This window comes from Ambystoma mexicanum, chromosome 8, assembly GCF_040938575.1.
Source record: "Ambystoma mexicanum isolate Mex_15411 chromosome 8, UKY_AmexF1_1, whole genome shotgun sequence".
Lineage (NCBI taxonomy): Eukaryota > Metazoa > Chordata > Amphibia > Caudata > Ambystomatidae > Ambystoma > Ambystoma mexicanum.
Window position 1 is genome coordinate 781,513,074 of NC_090929.1, and position 17,068 is coordinate 781,530,141.

At 45.1% G+C, this 17,068-nt stretch overlaps 1 protein-coding gene across 2 annotated transcripts in view; it reads right to left on the reverse strand.

Moving 5' to 3' along the window:
• The window catches only part of SUPV3L1 (Suv3 like RNA helicase), a 1,718,675-nt gene that overhangs the window by 1,586,737 nt on the left and 114,870 nt on the right, over positions 1-17,068 (reverse strand). For both annotated transcript variants that reach the window (XM_069610607.1, XM_069610608.1), the window contains exon 2: positions 6,559-6,636. In XM_069610607.1, coding sequence (XP_069466708.1) covers positions 6,559-6,636 — 78 coding nt within the window. The remainder of the gene's footprint in view (positions 1-6,558; positions 6,637-17,068) is intronic.

The window sequence follows — 17,068 nt, forward strand, 5'->3', positions numbered from 1 at the left end:
TGGGTCGAAACGTTATGAAAACCACACAAACAACAAATGTCATACCTTCCCACGTTCCCACACGTGTCCCGATGAAAACGGTACCTCACATGTGTGGGTGCACCTACCCGGGCGCCAAGGGGAAAGCCTAAAACACAGCTAACCCCAAGTCTTTTCCGACAGCTAAATTTCATGATTTTTTCAGAAGGGCAAACCATACAAATATGGGCCTAGGCTGTCCAAGCCACCAAAGAAAACAGGGAACCCCATGCATTTCCGAAAAGAGGACACCCGTGGGAATCTGCAGAGGTCTGACTTGCATAAATCAGCCTAGAATACATTACCCAGAACCCCCAACAAAGTGAATATTGTGTTTTTCCCCACCAAATATCACACTTTGTCAGGGATTGTGGCTAATAAAAACTGGGGCAGTTTGCGCGAGGCAGACCTCTGGATTCCCACGGGTGTCCTCTTTTCGGAAATGCATGGTGTTCCCCGTTTTCCTTGGTGGCTTGGACACCCTAGGCCCAAATCTGTAGGGTGTGCTTATGCGCAGAATTCCTGAAATTATGCTGTGCCGAAAGACTTGGAGTTAGCCGTGTTGTAGGCTTTCCCCTTTGTGCCCAGGTAGGTGGGCAACCTACAGATTTGGCCCTAGGGTGTCGAAGCTAGGAAGGAAAACAGGGAACCACATGCATTTCCCAAAAGGAAACCCCGTGGGAATCCACAGAGATCTGACTTGCGCAAATCTCCCCAGAATGTATTACCCACAAGCCCTGCTAAAGACCCACATAGGAGAAGGGTGCCCAAGGCCAGGGACATTACCGCAAACTTTGCTGGAGCTCTGGCTGGTCTGCGTTACAGCTTCTCCACACCAGGGAGTCCCGGCAGTGTACCAATACCTCCTCAGCCGCCAATTCCTTACCACTCAAAACTGCCTAACCATAGCTCGAGCCCTCATACTATTGAAACTATTATTGCAACATCCTCTTACTAGGAACCACAAGTACCAATTTAGCTAAATTGCAACTGTTGCAAAACAAAGCCCTATGGGCAGTCTTCGGATGAAAAAGACATGACCACATTGGTTACCCATCCAGGCGAGAATACTATTTAAGACCCTTATCTTCACACAGAAATGCATTACCAATGATGACCCCACATACCTCAATAATGTCAACCAAAAAACTTCAGATCCCTCATATCAAACTCCAGCATACACCTATATGCCCCAAGATTTAAGAGTTCGAGGGCAGGGGGTGCCAGCTTCCCAGTAGCTGCACTCAAGATATGGAACTCCCTCCCCATGCACATCAGAAATGAGCCCTGTCACCAGATCTTCAAGATACTTATAAAAACTTGGCTCCTAAACAAATTCGAAAACCAACAGTGAACCTCTATGCCACCTGAATTCACGCAATCTCTTTGCCCATTTGGCACTGTGTGTGTTTCTTAAATATATCAACTGTATCGTAATTAATGCTTGCAATGAATTACAATTTGTAACTAACTTTGTAACCAGACAAGATCACCATGTAACCTACAGCGTGAGACCTCCGAGTTTGGGCATATAACATTCTATAAATAAATAAAAATCCCAGCAATGGGAGCAGAAACGGCAGTGCTGGTGGATCACTATTGGGCATGCGGGCCTAAAGCATATGAAAAACTGCCACCTGATTGGGGAGGGGTACACTCCCTAGTACACATCAACATGCCTTCATTGGTGGTACCCAAGAAAGATGTGAATATTGATGACTTTCCAAAGATGGAAAACAACAAATGGAAGGTCATTTGAGATAGCACCATCTGTCCAAAGGGAGACGGCTGACAAGCAAACAGGATTGAGCAGAGTAAAAAGAAGGGGGGGGGGGAATTACTTCTCAGGCAAATCAGAAGCAGCACTGGACGAAGTACCAGCCGAGCACAGGTTGTATAGCAGAACACAAATGTTCTTCGCATCGCTGTTACCAGGGATACAGAAAAATACGAATGCCAAGGGGTTACAAATCACTCATTGGGAGTTGATGGTACCAATAAATTCGACAGTAAATGGATTCAACGCCATAAAGGAAGAGCTCAGAGCAATAAGGTTTGCGCAAAAATAGGGAGTGCATGTTGCACGTTCAGACCTGCTAACGATGACAGAACTCTCTCAGATGCAGTTGCACATTTGGCACGGATGCATGCGAAGATGGAGGATGAAGCACATGGAATGGGAAAGGACAAGAGCTGGCTAGCATATCTATGGCCGTGGATGCCATCATGGCTGTCTGATGGACTGAAGGTGAAAGCTGGTACACTAGTGCTGGGAGTAGCATCAATATATGGAGTGAAGATATGCAGTGGAAGGTGCAAGAAAACAGCAAAAGAAGCAATGGGAATGCAGATCCTAATGGATGTGAACATAGGAGGAGCAATGGATGACACTGTGGGAGAAAGACAGAATAAGAGAGAGAATTGCAATGTGTGACTTGTTTCCAACAGAAACAAAGCTGGACAACCCTCGTGACCCAAGGAAGTACGAAGGAGAGTGCTGTTACACGTACTGGTCTTTCGATGACCACACAAACTATTATGGACATCTTTGTTACTCCTCGAAGATATGGCGATTCCGAGAAGATGAGTGGTTCTTTCGAGATGTGGTCAACAAGTCGACCTTCGGGGGGACTGAAGAGGGAGGGTCGAACCACACCCCTGCTCCCCGTCCCACCAAACACACGGCTCGGAAGAACAAAAGGAACCATGATTGATAGTACCATTTCGGACAGATTGCCACTGCTCCCCTAATAGACAAGTACGTGGATAGGTACCCACACAGCCAACCCTACAGCCCAGGAGCAGAGCAAACGTTGCCCAAAGTGGATGAGGAGTCCCGGGATGTAATTAAGGATACTGCCATTGACCATCTCGACTAAAGCACCAAGAAGCCATACACAATGTTGTTAGAGACACCATGACATAGCAGAGTTAGACATGAAGCACACGTGCCATCCGCAGATTGTGACACAATCACACACCCGAATACACAAAGAACACAAATGCGTACAGTTCTATAAGTTAGAGGACAGAGACATATACATACAGTCGTCACATTTATTATTTTGCCATTAGCTTGACTGCAGCAACGCAGAAACCGCAAGAAGCAAGAGATCCTGTGCAAAAGCTTGCTTATATACAAATAACCCTGTGGAACTGCAGGAACACCTGAGGGACCCGACAGTCCTAAACAACTAGCCTATGGATACAATGTATAAGTCATGTTGTTGCGTAGGAAATTATAAAAGGCTGCAGACCCTCGGCTGGAGATGAGCAGAGCAAATTCAGGCTGCATAGAGGATAGAATGTGTGGGACAAGGCCTGCTGCCAAGGCCACCAAGATCCGAGTGACATTGCATTCCCTGAACTACAAAAGCACCGGATGCAAGAAATGAGATTAAATTCTCATAGTTCAGACTAATCCAAAGCTGCAGAGCTCCAAAACATGGTCTCTGGACACGTGACTGGCCGAGCCTATGACGAACCGAAACTAGCAGCTGGGAAAGTAGAGCAGTCTCACGCAGCCAGACAATGGCTTGCAACAAAGTTGTTACAGAAAAAGCCGAGTGTTGCATGATGAGAACGAGCCCTCTCAGTCTTTGGTGGTGCACACACGTTACAATGCAGACACATAGTTCTTATTACCTTGAAAAGGTACACTCTGAGTTGAGAACCGATTTGGGTCCCAGGCCTGGGGGGTGGGGGGTTGAGACATCTCTAGCCAATCACAGTTCAGGACTCGAGGGGTGGGTAGCAATGGGTAAGAACCAATGGCAAGACACCCCCCATACTGCAACATTGTAGAAGTAGCATTTTTCAGGGATGCTCTAGGCCAAGCCATCTGACATGGGAGAACCAATAAACTAACAGATATAGGGTCAGCCATAGGTGGACTACCACTCAGCGTCCAATCCATGTGCTCAATAGAGTTGCTGGAGAGGGGCCCAGGTTATGACATCAACGTGGCGTGGATTTGCCTAAAAACTGGTCTGCAAGCCAGAGATCACAGAGTCGTTCCAGTAGCTTTTGTTCCTTGTTCTGATCCCTGTTGGTTTTGGCTGTAATAAACCGTAGTTTGAACTTTGTCTTTCTGGGCCTGCGTTCCTTTTGGGAAAGCGGAAGCTCCTCTGACAGCCTGGGCCCTGTCGATCTTTGTAAACGGGGCATTAAAAATGCATCAGAAGATTATGAAGGAAAAATAGGCCTTTTTGCCAAGAATCTAAAGTACATCTCCCCCTTAAGCAGAATGGTAAAGTAAGGGTGTTTTTATGTTCAATTTGAAAGGGTGGGCTGAATTTTATCGTTTTAAGGTATGGATTTTATTTCACTGTTTTATATTTATGTATTGTACTTTTATGGATATTGTTATCTGAATAAAGTTTATTGATTGAAATACATTATTTAAAAGTACTTCACTGGTCAATATAATATTGAGTGGCACTCTTAATAGCAACTGGAAATGCCATCATTCACAGTAGGGGAATGGTTGTGGGTGCTAAGGTTCCAAGGAGAATCCGAACACACCAAGTTCTGAAGACATTATGAGCGATTTGGAAAAGGTTGGGTGACATGAAAAGAGTAACGACTTAGCCCTCGCCATGAGCTGCATATGGGCACCTCAGATTCAGGATCAGAATAGGGATCCATTACGATTTCAGTTATGGTATGAGAGATGCCTGGTGAGGGCGGGCCTATTGTGGGATGACAGAACATTCCTAGATACACTGATACAGACATTGTTGAGAATTGATCCCATATCTCCTTTTATGTACATGCAGTTGAAAGGAGTGATGTCGGACTCTAAATGGGGAGGTTTCTTGGATAGTCCCATGTACATTTGAACAGGTGTTGGAAACACATCCATCATCTAAAGGGTTGATATCCAATATGTATGTGTCCCTAATGGCAACAGGAAACACAAAAGAAAGGACAATTGGGGAAGAGAGATATGGGCACAATGTTTGGTGAAGAAAGATGGAGGCGCATATGTGGAGGGGCCTGGAAAGCTTCTACATCTATGCAGTATAAGCTACAGAACTATAGGTTATTTTATTTGTATTTATTTTATTATTTTGCATTCATAGCAGCGCACAAAACCCAGGAGCACCTAGGCACTAGTTACATTGGATAAGGTCCGTCGGGTAGGTTACAGACAAGTTGAGTTAAGCATACAGCACAAGGCTGCAAGTCAAATCTGGTATGTAGTAGGCAAATTCCATAACATGCGCAGCACAAGGTTATTAACTAGATGGCAGCTTGCGCCCCCTAAAATGTACACAGGAATGCAACCAGATTGCTGGAGGGGCTGTGGTGAAAGACGGACATTTGGCATATGTGGTGGGAATGCACCCACGGTCCAGACATATTGGAAAGAGGTCATGGGATGGATAGGAGAGGTATAAGGGATAGATAGTCCCCCTACACCAGATCATCATCGATGTTGGTGCCTAGCTGCACACAATCTCATATACAAACATCACCTCTGCTAGAATGCAGCTACCCAAGACAATTCAGTTTAGCTGCACACATACTACTGGTCTCGCACAACCTCCACACCACTCCTAGATTTAGAATGCAGCTACTCACCACAAACATTCAGCATAGCTACACACATACCGAGTGCACACAGGAACTTATTACCACCCTATTTTTCCACTGACCTGGACTACGTTCCCATAGGGCGTTCAAACCGCAGCGCGTTGCGATCATAACAATGGTGAAAAGCGCTATACAAATGACCAATAACATAACATTTTGTATGGAAGACGGGGGGAGGAGGGGCTGGGAGGGGAGTTCCTAGAAACCCTCCCACACATGCCTAAGCATTTACTACTTTTAGCGAGAGCATGTCTAACAATATATTGGAAAAGACCCAGAATGACCACATACAGTAAATGGGTAGCAAAAGCTAACTATTTTTCATATGGAATCTATTACAGTACTTTTACAGGAACAGGATAGATTAACATTTCAAGGAAAGCATTAAGAATGGAAGGGAACATAACAGGACAGAGTAGATGGGAATGGCATAAGATTCGGAGTTGGTGATAAACTAGTTTGCTTTTAGAGAGATTGTGTAGAGGGTGGGGAGGAACCAGGGGGATAAGGTAGGGAAGGTTCGGGTTAAGAGTTGAGTGGGAAGAGTTGTCACCAAAGGGGCCAGGAGAAAGTGTACCAAACTTTGGGTGCATTATTGCTTGTCGTATTGCTCGTTTCCTCTGGTGATTGTCAAGGAAGAGACCCGATGTAAAAAGTGGTGGCGAATGTATATGTGATGTTAAATATTATCGGAAGAATACAGTAAAGAAAAGTCATTAAAAAAAATTGAAAAAGCATTGGCCCTCCCAAGCCACAAAAGTAACAATATGTTTAATTATGGAAGACAGATCAAACAAAGCATATACATTTTAAGTTTAAAGTGGACGGATACCATCCATAGAAAAATGAGTACATATGTAAGTAATCATAAAGGAAAGGCAAGGGGTGATCAAAGAAGCACATTTGACAACTCTTAGGAGGAAGGACGGGAGGGACTCTTACCATCTAAACCATTTTCCGCTCCAAGTTTTTGCATTTCTTTCCTTTTATAAAAGCGATTTAAAAGTTTAAGAATCTCACCTGCAACATAAATTTAACAGATTAATCATCTAAACAAGAGAAATGCTGATCCAAACTACATTTTCTGAACTTTATTCACTTTGTTCCAAAATCAGGACACAGATTCCTGCAAGGCTCAGTGTGAAAACGCATGAAATACAATACATTAGGCAAGAAGACAACTGTAATCAGAACCTTTCAGATAAATCGAGATCCCACATGGTTTATAAATGGATTTAAAAAAATGTGTGAGGTAACTACTACAAGGTATATAAATAGCACTTATGGGAGAAATAAACAAAAAAAGAAATGGATGGAAAGGCACAAACCTATCTGGATTGAATTTTAATGACCTGCCTCATGATAAATGTTAAAGAAACATGCTTTTGTGTTACTAATCTATTGGCCAATGGAGGGAGGTCTGTTATAGACCAAACTTGATAAAATATGACTAAAAGAAACCTTGTATAAAAACATGCTTACAATGCAGTTGATGTTGTGTAAGACTGTATATAAAGTGGTTCTACAAATCTTCAAGCAAACCGATAAGACTCAAAATCAAAAAATAAATAAAACATTGTGTCACCAACAAGCATTCGATTTGTGTTGTCCAACTACACCAATGTTTACACAAATACACCAACAGAAACAAAGCCGAGTTCTCAGCACATAATGATTGTTCTGAAATGGTCAGATTATGTGTTTTTATACACAATTCATTTTGACAATTTCTCAAATGGCAAATATGAAGCGAGGCATGTTTCAATCCCCCGATTGCGGGATCTTTATCAGGTCCAGACATTTTCTGTGGGTGTATAATGGAGAACCTGCGAGTGAGGGATAGCTGGAGGTTAAAAAAAGTGGAAGAATGGGGAGAAAAAAGGTTATTGGATAATATGTGCTGCAGGTAAAAATGCATGCATGTAAGAATACAATATATAAGTGAAAGCTATACACAGTACTTCCACTTGCCTCATTAAAGGAGTAAAGAAATGGAACCTAGGTTGGACTAAAGTACATTCAATGTAGTCAGTATAGAAGTACTCACTCTTTGGTACCTACACAAGATAATATGTAAGTGTAACAAAAAAATTGACATTTAAGTTTAAATCATCTCAACTTTCTTCGAGAGACTTGGCATGAAATGCAGGAAAACCATGTGAAAAAGGGAAGATTGATGCAATACGTTACAAACATTGTGTGTAGCATATATAAATGGTTATATGATTTTTAAGTTCTCCCAGACCGCTGTTGTTACTGTCCCAAGACACCATAGTTGCTGAAAGCAGCTAGTGAGGAGTTGCCATGTCCGAAGTGCATGTATTTCAAGCATACATGGGGTAAGTGGAGAAAAACCAACTAGGAACGTCCGATGTAGAAGATCAGCGCGCGTATATGCTGAGCACCATGTTGAAATACACAAATTTGAGGAAACTGTACAGTTTAGACCACTTTGTCTATAATTAAAAGGCGCTGCCGAGCTTGCCACATAAAGACAGCAAGTGTAATAGATAGTGATGCGGATAAAACTGAAAGACCATGTGAATTAGTTCAGTGGTCAGGCTAGGCACCATGTCATAATGAGTGCTATGAATGACTACGGCTGGGCAAACCTTGGTGTTGTTGGACCTACAAAATAAAGAAATAGCGTGGTGGGGACAAAACCACCACAATTTAGTCCTAAATAAATACACATATGGTCATAATAGATTTACATTCCGCCAGTACACATTCTTTTTATGGTTATGAGACACATGATATCAAAGGAGCTATGGGTTTGCATGTGTATACATCTATCAACACTTAAAAACACAAACCATGAGACCAGGAATCAACTACTGTAGTTAGTATTTCAATCTTTTATTCACTTAATGAAAGTATCAAAAAATATTATGTATCAAGGATATCACTCTACTTATTGCATAGTTTCTAACTTGGCTAAACATGTGTTCAAACACCCTATTCTACAGATTATTCAGAAGTAGGGTTGTAACGGTATTACGGTACACCATTAAAGATACCGTGAACCACTTAATTGAACAATAATAACCGTCACATTGTTTATACTGGTATATCGTTCATACCGTTAAGTGTGCTTTTCAATCTGATTTGGAAAGGCTGCAGTAAGCAAGCTCTGCGCAGTCTTGGTCTTGCACTGTTGGATGTGCCGTCTGCCAAGTAGTTTCTGTTTGAGCAGTTTTTAATGCCATTCCATAAACCACACGTGCCTGACACAAAATCAACATGTTAGCAATAGGAAGAATAAATACAGTGCCAAGAAGGAAAGGGGTTTACTTTTTTTTTAATTTACATTTTTTTTTTTAAAGCGCTCACACAGCCCCAGGGCATCGAGGCGCTGTTAAAGAAATTGGTTTTGTTTATTTTGTTGCGTAATTGTTTTTGTCTTCGTTGCATATTTATAACGTGCTTAAACACCCAGAGGTTTCTAAGCGCGGACCCAGGGATCGAACCTGTGTTGCTTTGTGTCTTCTTGCTTCCAAGGCACGCACGTTGCCGCTGAGCTATCCTCCCGGGACTTTGGGTTGGCGGCTTTGGGTTTTATATATTTATAATGGATAATGTTTTCTAAACGTATGACAATGGCGGATTTCCCTGGTTCTATCATTAAATTTACATATAATAAGTCACACTGCGAAATTTAATCATCTCTGTGTGTATTCCCTGCTGCCATACCAAAGGGTAACATGTCTGTGATTACTGAACACCTTTTGGCCCAGAAGTAAACTAAAGGCTGTAACGTAAAGAGAGTGCGTGTGTGTGTGTATGCGCACAAGCGTATACTACCATCAGACTCCATTGATCTGTGGCATGCAGATTATCAATATGGCAACATGTTCATCTTCACCAGTAGCCAGTGGGGGAGCTAAAAGCCTAAATGACCACTTAAGAAAAGCTATTCAGTTTGCTTTGCCAGTCGCAGCAGGGCCCCATCTCCCCCTCCTCTCCACACGTGCGTTTGTGTTTGGTGCAAGCAAGGGGTGGCATTTCAGTGGAAAGTATGTTGAAAAGCCCAATTCTGGCCCTGGGTGCATGGTTTTGTTTGTGATGATAAATCTGACAATTTATGACCTTTTAGAAAATATTTGTTAAGATTAGTTAACTCCACCTGCTATACCGCGATGACCATGATATACCGTCATTTGGCAAGAAGGTTATTGTACTGTCATAAAACTAATACCGTGACACCCCTATTCAGAAGTGCTGACATTAATTAGTTGGCTCTTTTTCATACCCATTAATACTCAAAGTTCAAACGTGCAAATTATTCGACATCAATTGCATGTGTAAAACATCTTCATAGGACACCATTACAAAAAAAAAAAAAAAAAAACAGCCAGCCCAACATGTTTTGTTCCCTTTTGGCTTTCGACTTAATCTGTGGAACTTCTTCAGGGGCTAATTTATCTATAAAAATAAAAAAAAAAAAATATATATATCAGGTTTGTGCCAATATTGTAGATCAATACATTATCTACTGTGGGTTACTAAACAGGGGATACAATACCGCTTTGCTAAATGTTACAAATACTGCATGTTCGACATTTCGAGCATGTACTCTTCAGCGTTCTTTCTTTCCCTGTTTTGTTGCTTAGGATAATTCAATTACTCCATGTGCAGTTTCTTCACATAAGCTAGAGGTCAATATTCAGGGGTCATTTGATCCAAACGTATTCGCCGATCATGGAGGTGGTTATGTCATCGCGAGAGTCTTCTCGATTCAATGAGTCTTTCCTGACTTATCCAACGTTCATATGAGCTGCCCCTGTTCACGACTTGGGAGCGTCTGCTATTATGGCTCTTCAGTTTTAGCACGTGTGTACCATACATAGTGATTATTTTTGATAGGATACCCATCATACAAAAGTGACATTCACCTGGAAATGGTACTCAATGTAACAATTGGTTATCCCATCAGTACAACAAAAAGGGACAATATATGCTACTGCACCACAATGTACATGTTTAGATTAGTAACCATTCAGTCAAAAGGGCTAGGATGGGTAAAATCTGTGTGCATTATAACCAAAACACTACTTCATTAAGTCCATAAAAATGGGTGTTTGTTTTGAAAATTATTCTTTGTTCTAACACTAACAATGGTCTTAAACATTGGATTGGGGGGCGTGGCTTGGCAGCCGAAAAGATGCCGAGTGTCCCATGGTAGGGGAAACCGCAGCGAGGGTACGGAGGCCCCTGAGGCGGCTGCCGGCAAGGACACCTGTGGAATAGCAGGTTAGTGAAGACGGACGGCTTGTGCCCGCAAGCTAAATGCAGCAAGCCGAATGAACGGCGAATGTAGTGCACGGCAATCTCACGTGTACAAATACAAATGTACCTGGTAGCACGTTGAAAATAAAACGCAAAATTGCAAAAAGACTTTTTGCCCTGGAGATCACGGAAGAGCTGCCAAGATCAGTGAGCGCCCACTGAAGCAGGACAAGAATAGGTCAGACTGGATGAAACAAAAGTGCATGGTGGTGCCCGAGACATAAGCCTGCAAGCTGAACAACATTAACTCAGGGCAGGCACTGGGCACACTGGATGCTGCCTATTGCAGTAAGTCCCGTTGTGGTGAAGAGGGGTTACTGCAAGCAAACAATGTGGCTGAGGAAGATGCTACACACATGATACACGGCAGCAGGTGACAATAAAGAGCATCTGGCCTGGACATAGGCCTGCTGGACTGCCAGGCAAATACCAAAGATTGTATCATGTAAGCGAAAGCGCATCAAGGAAAATAGTGCCGAGACTGCGCGCAGGGTGGTAGAGGTGTGCGAGGAGCTGTTAACCGTCTTAAAGATTGGATCAGGCTCAGAAGCCCGTGAAGACACTGCAAGGCTCAACGCCTGGTTAGGCGCATACAAGCTGTGGCGAGTTGATAGATAATGGACTAGGGAAGAAGCGCCCACCAGAAAAACAGCGCAAGTCGGTTTGCGCAGGGTGAATGGAAGAACTGGTCTGAGCACACTTGAAAGGCACATGCCCATAACTGAGACACGATAGACTGTGGCCAGACTAAACTCTAACTGGCTCTCAGGAAACGCGCTATAGAGGCTAACGAAGAAACGTGGGAGGACACAGCCCCACCTGAAATGCAACATCCAAGCCGCCGCATAGCGCAGCCAGTTGGGACGGATACCCCGGTACCTGACTGAACTGGAGACTTCAAAGTCACATTGCAGCGTTGAGGCCAGATACGCAAAGAAGACTGCAAGATGTCAGTGAAGGGGCTGAGGACCAAAAGCAAACAACCAACGATAGAGACCTTTGCGAAAACGCAGCAAACCCCTTTGACCTCGACACAAAGTGCAGGGGCGGCTTCCGCGGACGGAGACCCTGAAGGAGCAAACCATCAGGTCCTAGCGCCCATAACAGAACTGAGCACTAAATGGGGCACAACAATGGCGGACCTATGTACGGCCCTTGAGAATAAAATTGACGTAGTAGGAATCGAAGTCACCCTGCTGCGACAAGATGTTAGAGCACTGGCGGAAAGGACAAGTGGCCTAGAGAGCGCAGTGAAGACTAGCACGGAGGCCAGCATGAATAACGCAAAAGAGGTCCACGTACTCAAACAGCAGGGGCCAATCTTGAAAACCGCGTGGAAGAGGCGGAAGGACGGGCAAGACAGAACAACAGCCGAGTGGTTGGCCTGCCGGAGGGAGAACAAGGCCAGGACCCTACAAACTATGTGGAGAACATGATCCTGCAAGAGATAGGGGCGAATAAGCACTCGCAGGTGTTTGCGGTTGAACGTGCACATCGGGCTCTGATGAGGAAACCACGGCCTGGGGCCCCACCACGGCCGATAATTGCGAACATTCTGAACTACAAAGATAGGGAGAAGATCCTGGAGTACTTTCGCAAAGGTGGAATGATAGAAAGGGCTTCTACTAACATCACTGCATACCCTGACTATACTATGCTGGTGCAGAGACAGAGGTACAGCTACGTGGCGATTAAAAGACTACGAGCAGCTGGCATCAAGTACATGCTTTTGTATCCCGCAAGGCTGAAGGTCTTGCATAAAAGCAGAGCGTTCTTTTTCCACACCCCAGAGGAAGTGACGTCTTGGCTGGACTCGCAGGGCTGCCCGGAGCAAGACGAGGAGCAAGACCGGCAGAAGCACGATAAGTGATGAGAATGCATCAGGTCCATTGTGGGGATAAGCAGGAGAGGGGAGTCCTAGTACGAAGCTTGGGAACATTTGCTCGACAATATGTGGCTGCTGGACTCCACTGCCCAGTTGGACTGGAATATAGTACACTAATTGCATAAGCGAGCTGGGTAGAGCTATGCGTAGCAAATTTAGGACAACCGGGAACAACAGAATAGAGACCTATTTTTACCCCCCAAACGTTAGTAGTAAGGCGGCCGCTAGGGCGCCTTTACCCTGCTGGGCCGCAAGCACAGGCTTTTGCTGGACCGGGCTAGATGCAGGGGTTCCTGAGATCCAGGGATGGAGCTGGGCAATTGTTGAGGTGGGAGCTGTGTGGGGGGAGGAACGAGGGCGGGAGGGAGGCGGAGGGGTTTGTTGCATTTATAGTTAGAGGGAGTTTAAGTTGGAGTTCGTGCCTACATAGACAAGTTAAGCGACATGAAAGGGACTGCATGGGTGGGGGAGATGGTAAGAATCTGACACGCTATGGGGGAGCTTAAAATAGCCACTTGGAACGTCAGGGGGCTCAACAGTTGCTTGAAGAGGAACAAGGTTATGCTATACATGCGAAGGCAGAAGATAGATATTGCGTTGTTGCAAGAAACGCACCCGACGCGAGACAAGATGGAGATGATTGGGAAGAAATGGAAGGGAACTATGGTGGGCTCTTCATACTCGGCCTATGCCAGGGGAGTGATCGTCTGGGTGGCCCCACACGTCCCGTTCCACCCAAGTGGAGACGGATGGAAGGATGGTCATGGTGAGGGGATTAGTGGAAAACAGGGAAATAAGCATTCTAAATACGTATGCTCCAAATCAAAATACTGCTGCATATTTTAAAACGCTGTGTAATAACCTTAGTGGTTGTGTGGGGAGTGCAGTGATTTGGGGAGGGGACTTAAATTGTGTGTTGGATCCCAGGGTGGACAGGTCAGATGGAAAGGTGGATAAGGCCACCCTGGCGGCCAAAGCTTTACAGATGCTGCTGAATGACTTTGGGTTCAAAGATGTATGGAGGGCGTGCCACCCCCACGAGAGAGAATACTCGCATTATTCTGCCCCGCAGCACCTACATACAAGGCTAGACTACATCTTTGCCACTCCAGAGATACTGACAGAAATTACGCAGGTTGAATATAAAGCAAGAGTCCTCTCTGACCATTCGCCCCTGAACTTTGGATGGCAATGTTGCCCCCCAAGAGCAAGAATTCCGACATGGCGCCTCAGAGTGGAGGCGCTCAGCGACCCCCACTTTAGGGAGGACATGAGGGAGGAGATTGTTAGTTACTTTGAGACGAACACGGGCAGTGTGGACTCAGCGAGCACGTTGTGGGAGGCCTTCAAAGTTGTGATTAGGTGAGTGGCCATTGTAAAATCTAAGTGACTGCAGGGGAGGGATCCTGGTGGAGCAGCAAGAAACCGAAGAAGAACTGGAAAGGGCACTTTGGGGAGGAAACGGTACCAACCTAGATACTGATTTGATACTGAGACTGCAGCAAAAGTGTGCAGGTCACTGGGAAAGACTATGTAACCTTAACTATAGAAAGTACATAGCGAGACAGTATGCAGGAGGGGATAAACCGGGAAGGATCCTGGCCTGGCTTTATAGGAGTGAAAACCCTAGATCCCCGATTAGATCATTAATAAGAGAAGATGGAAAGGTGGTGGACACTCAAGAGGGTGTAAATCTGGAGTTCGCAAACTATTATGGCCAGCTATATGGGGACGATGGGGAAGAGAACCGCGAGCTGATAGAGGAAACCCTAGAGGACATAGGATTGCCACAGATTAGTGCCGAGGAAAGAGAAGAGCTAGACGCGCCGATTACCTTGGAGGAGCTGGGGGAGGTAATGAGACAGCTGCCAACGAGTAAGACCCCGGGAGCCGACGGACTCTATAAGTGAATTTTATAAGACATTTAAAGACGAGGTGCCCCCACCGTTGTTAGATATGCTGAACGATGCGTATGAGCTAGGCAGACTGCCGGAGTCACTGAGGGAGGCGACCATAATACCACTTCCCAAAACTAACAAGCCAGGGCATATCTGCAGTTCTTATAGACCTTTGTCGATGTTTAATCAAGATAGTAAAATTCTGACTGCCGTTTTGGCTAATATGTTATGGAAGGTTATAGGTAAATTGATACACCCGGACCAGACGGGCTATGTCCCTGACAGGAACATATCCCACAATCTCAGGAGGCTCCACAGGGTTATTGAACATGGAAACGAAAGTGAAGACGAACTAGCGGTTGTGTCGCTAGATGCAATCAAGGCCTTTGACTCAGTCAAGTGGCCATGGTTGTTAGCGTCCATGGCTGGCTATGGGATGGGTCCGGGATATTTACAGTGGGCCAAGATGCTATATAGTGAACCACTGGCCAGGGTGAAAACAGGAACAGTGATATCAGAGGTGTAAACTGGGTAGAGGAACTAGGCAAGGTTGTCCATGGTCCCCCATGCTATACATATTAGCCCTGGAACCCTTAGCGATTTACCTATGGCAGAAATATGACATGATAGGCATCTCAGTGGGGGGCGAACAACACTTGATATCATTATATGCAGACAATATATTATTGTACTTGTGATACCAGGAGGAAAACCTCCAATATGTTTTGGAAGTGATGGGGAAATACGCGGAACTGTCTGGTATAGCGGTGAATCCTCAGAAGTCTAACATGTTTCCATTGGGCAGGTACAAAGGGACCCCTCCAAGCAAGCTACCTATGTTGCAAGTACCTTGGGCGGTTAGTACATTCCGTTACTTGGGAATAGATATATACCACGCAGTGGAGGAAGAGTATAGGCGCAATATGGAAGTAGCCATCAAGAAAATCGAGAATTGCATGCGGTTCTGGGTAAAGCTGCCCCTAGCGATGATGGGACGTAGTGCAATGCTGAAGATGGTGGTCCTCCCCAGGCTCCTGCGCTATTTCGGGAATATCCCGTATATGATAAAGAGGTTATTTAGCAGACTGGCCAGCATGTGTAGGGACTTTCTGTGGCATGGCACACGAAATAGAGTAGCCTTCTGGAAGCTACAGAATTTCTACGAGAAAGGAGGTATAAAATTGCCCAACTATGAAGTCTATTATGTTGCAAATCAGCTGCAATACCTGGCAAAATGGCTTTCAGGGGATGAAACCACTGAAATCAGGTTGTTTAAGCGAGACTGAGCCCCATTTTATCTGAAAGAGATCATATGGTTGTCCCAAACAGAGATAGATGGGCGTCCAAAGATGATGGATGGAAGATGTGGCGTATAGCCTGTCAACTGATGGAGAACCCATGCCCGTGCTCCCCTCAGGTACCACTGGTTGCACTGACGGGAGGGGAAGAGCAGTTAAGGATGATAATTAGGAACCATTGGGAGTCGGTTGGCATAGTGACCATGGGGGATATTTGGCAGGATGGGACCATAAAAACCTTTGAGGAGTTGAGGGCGGAAACTGGGCTACACACTGGCCAATATATCACTTACCATAGACTGGTGCGGAAGATCAAGAGATTGTGGCCTGAACCGGTGCTTGATGAAGAACCAAATGTAAATATAGACACAATATAGGATATAGCGGAAGGGGGACACAAGATATCCAGAATTTATGAGATGATGATGGCCAAAGTAGGGAAGGAGATACAGCAATTGAGATTGGAACGGGAAGAGGAAGTAGGAGCCCCGATGGAGGACGGGATGTGGGAGCGAGTCCAAGGGTATCACAAGAAATTATCAAGGAACGCAAGGCTTAAACAGTTGCAATTTTATGTTACACATAGGGCGTATCTGACACCTCATAGAATATCCAAGTTCAAAAATGTGGGAAGGCAGGCATGCCCTAAATGTGAGGAAGAAAATGCGGGCATGGTGCATATGTTCTGGTCATGCCCGGTCATAGGGCGCTTCTGGGGTGAGGTTGCACACAAATTGGCAGAAAAGGGTATTAAGATCGAGGTGGATACACGTGTGGGCCTGCCTGTTGGGGGAGTGCCCTAGGCCGCAGAAGCTTAGGCATGTCAGCAAACTGAAAGACCTGGCATATGCGCTTGCGAAGAGAAGAATGGCTATGGGGTGGAAGACATGCCACAAACCGCGATTGGAAGTGTGGTGGATGGATCTGCAGAAATGGGCGGAGGCGGAAACCGTGGTATGGCAAGAAACTAGCAGCGTTGGGGGGGGGGGGGGTGGAGGAAGAGACCGAGACCCTGATGGCATGGAGGCTCCTGATAGCAGAATTATTTGGGTCAATACTAGACCCATCGTATCCCACGGGTA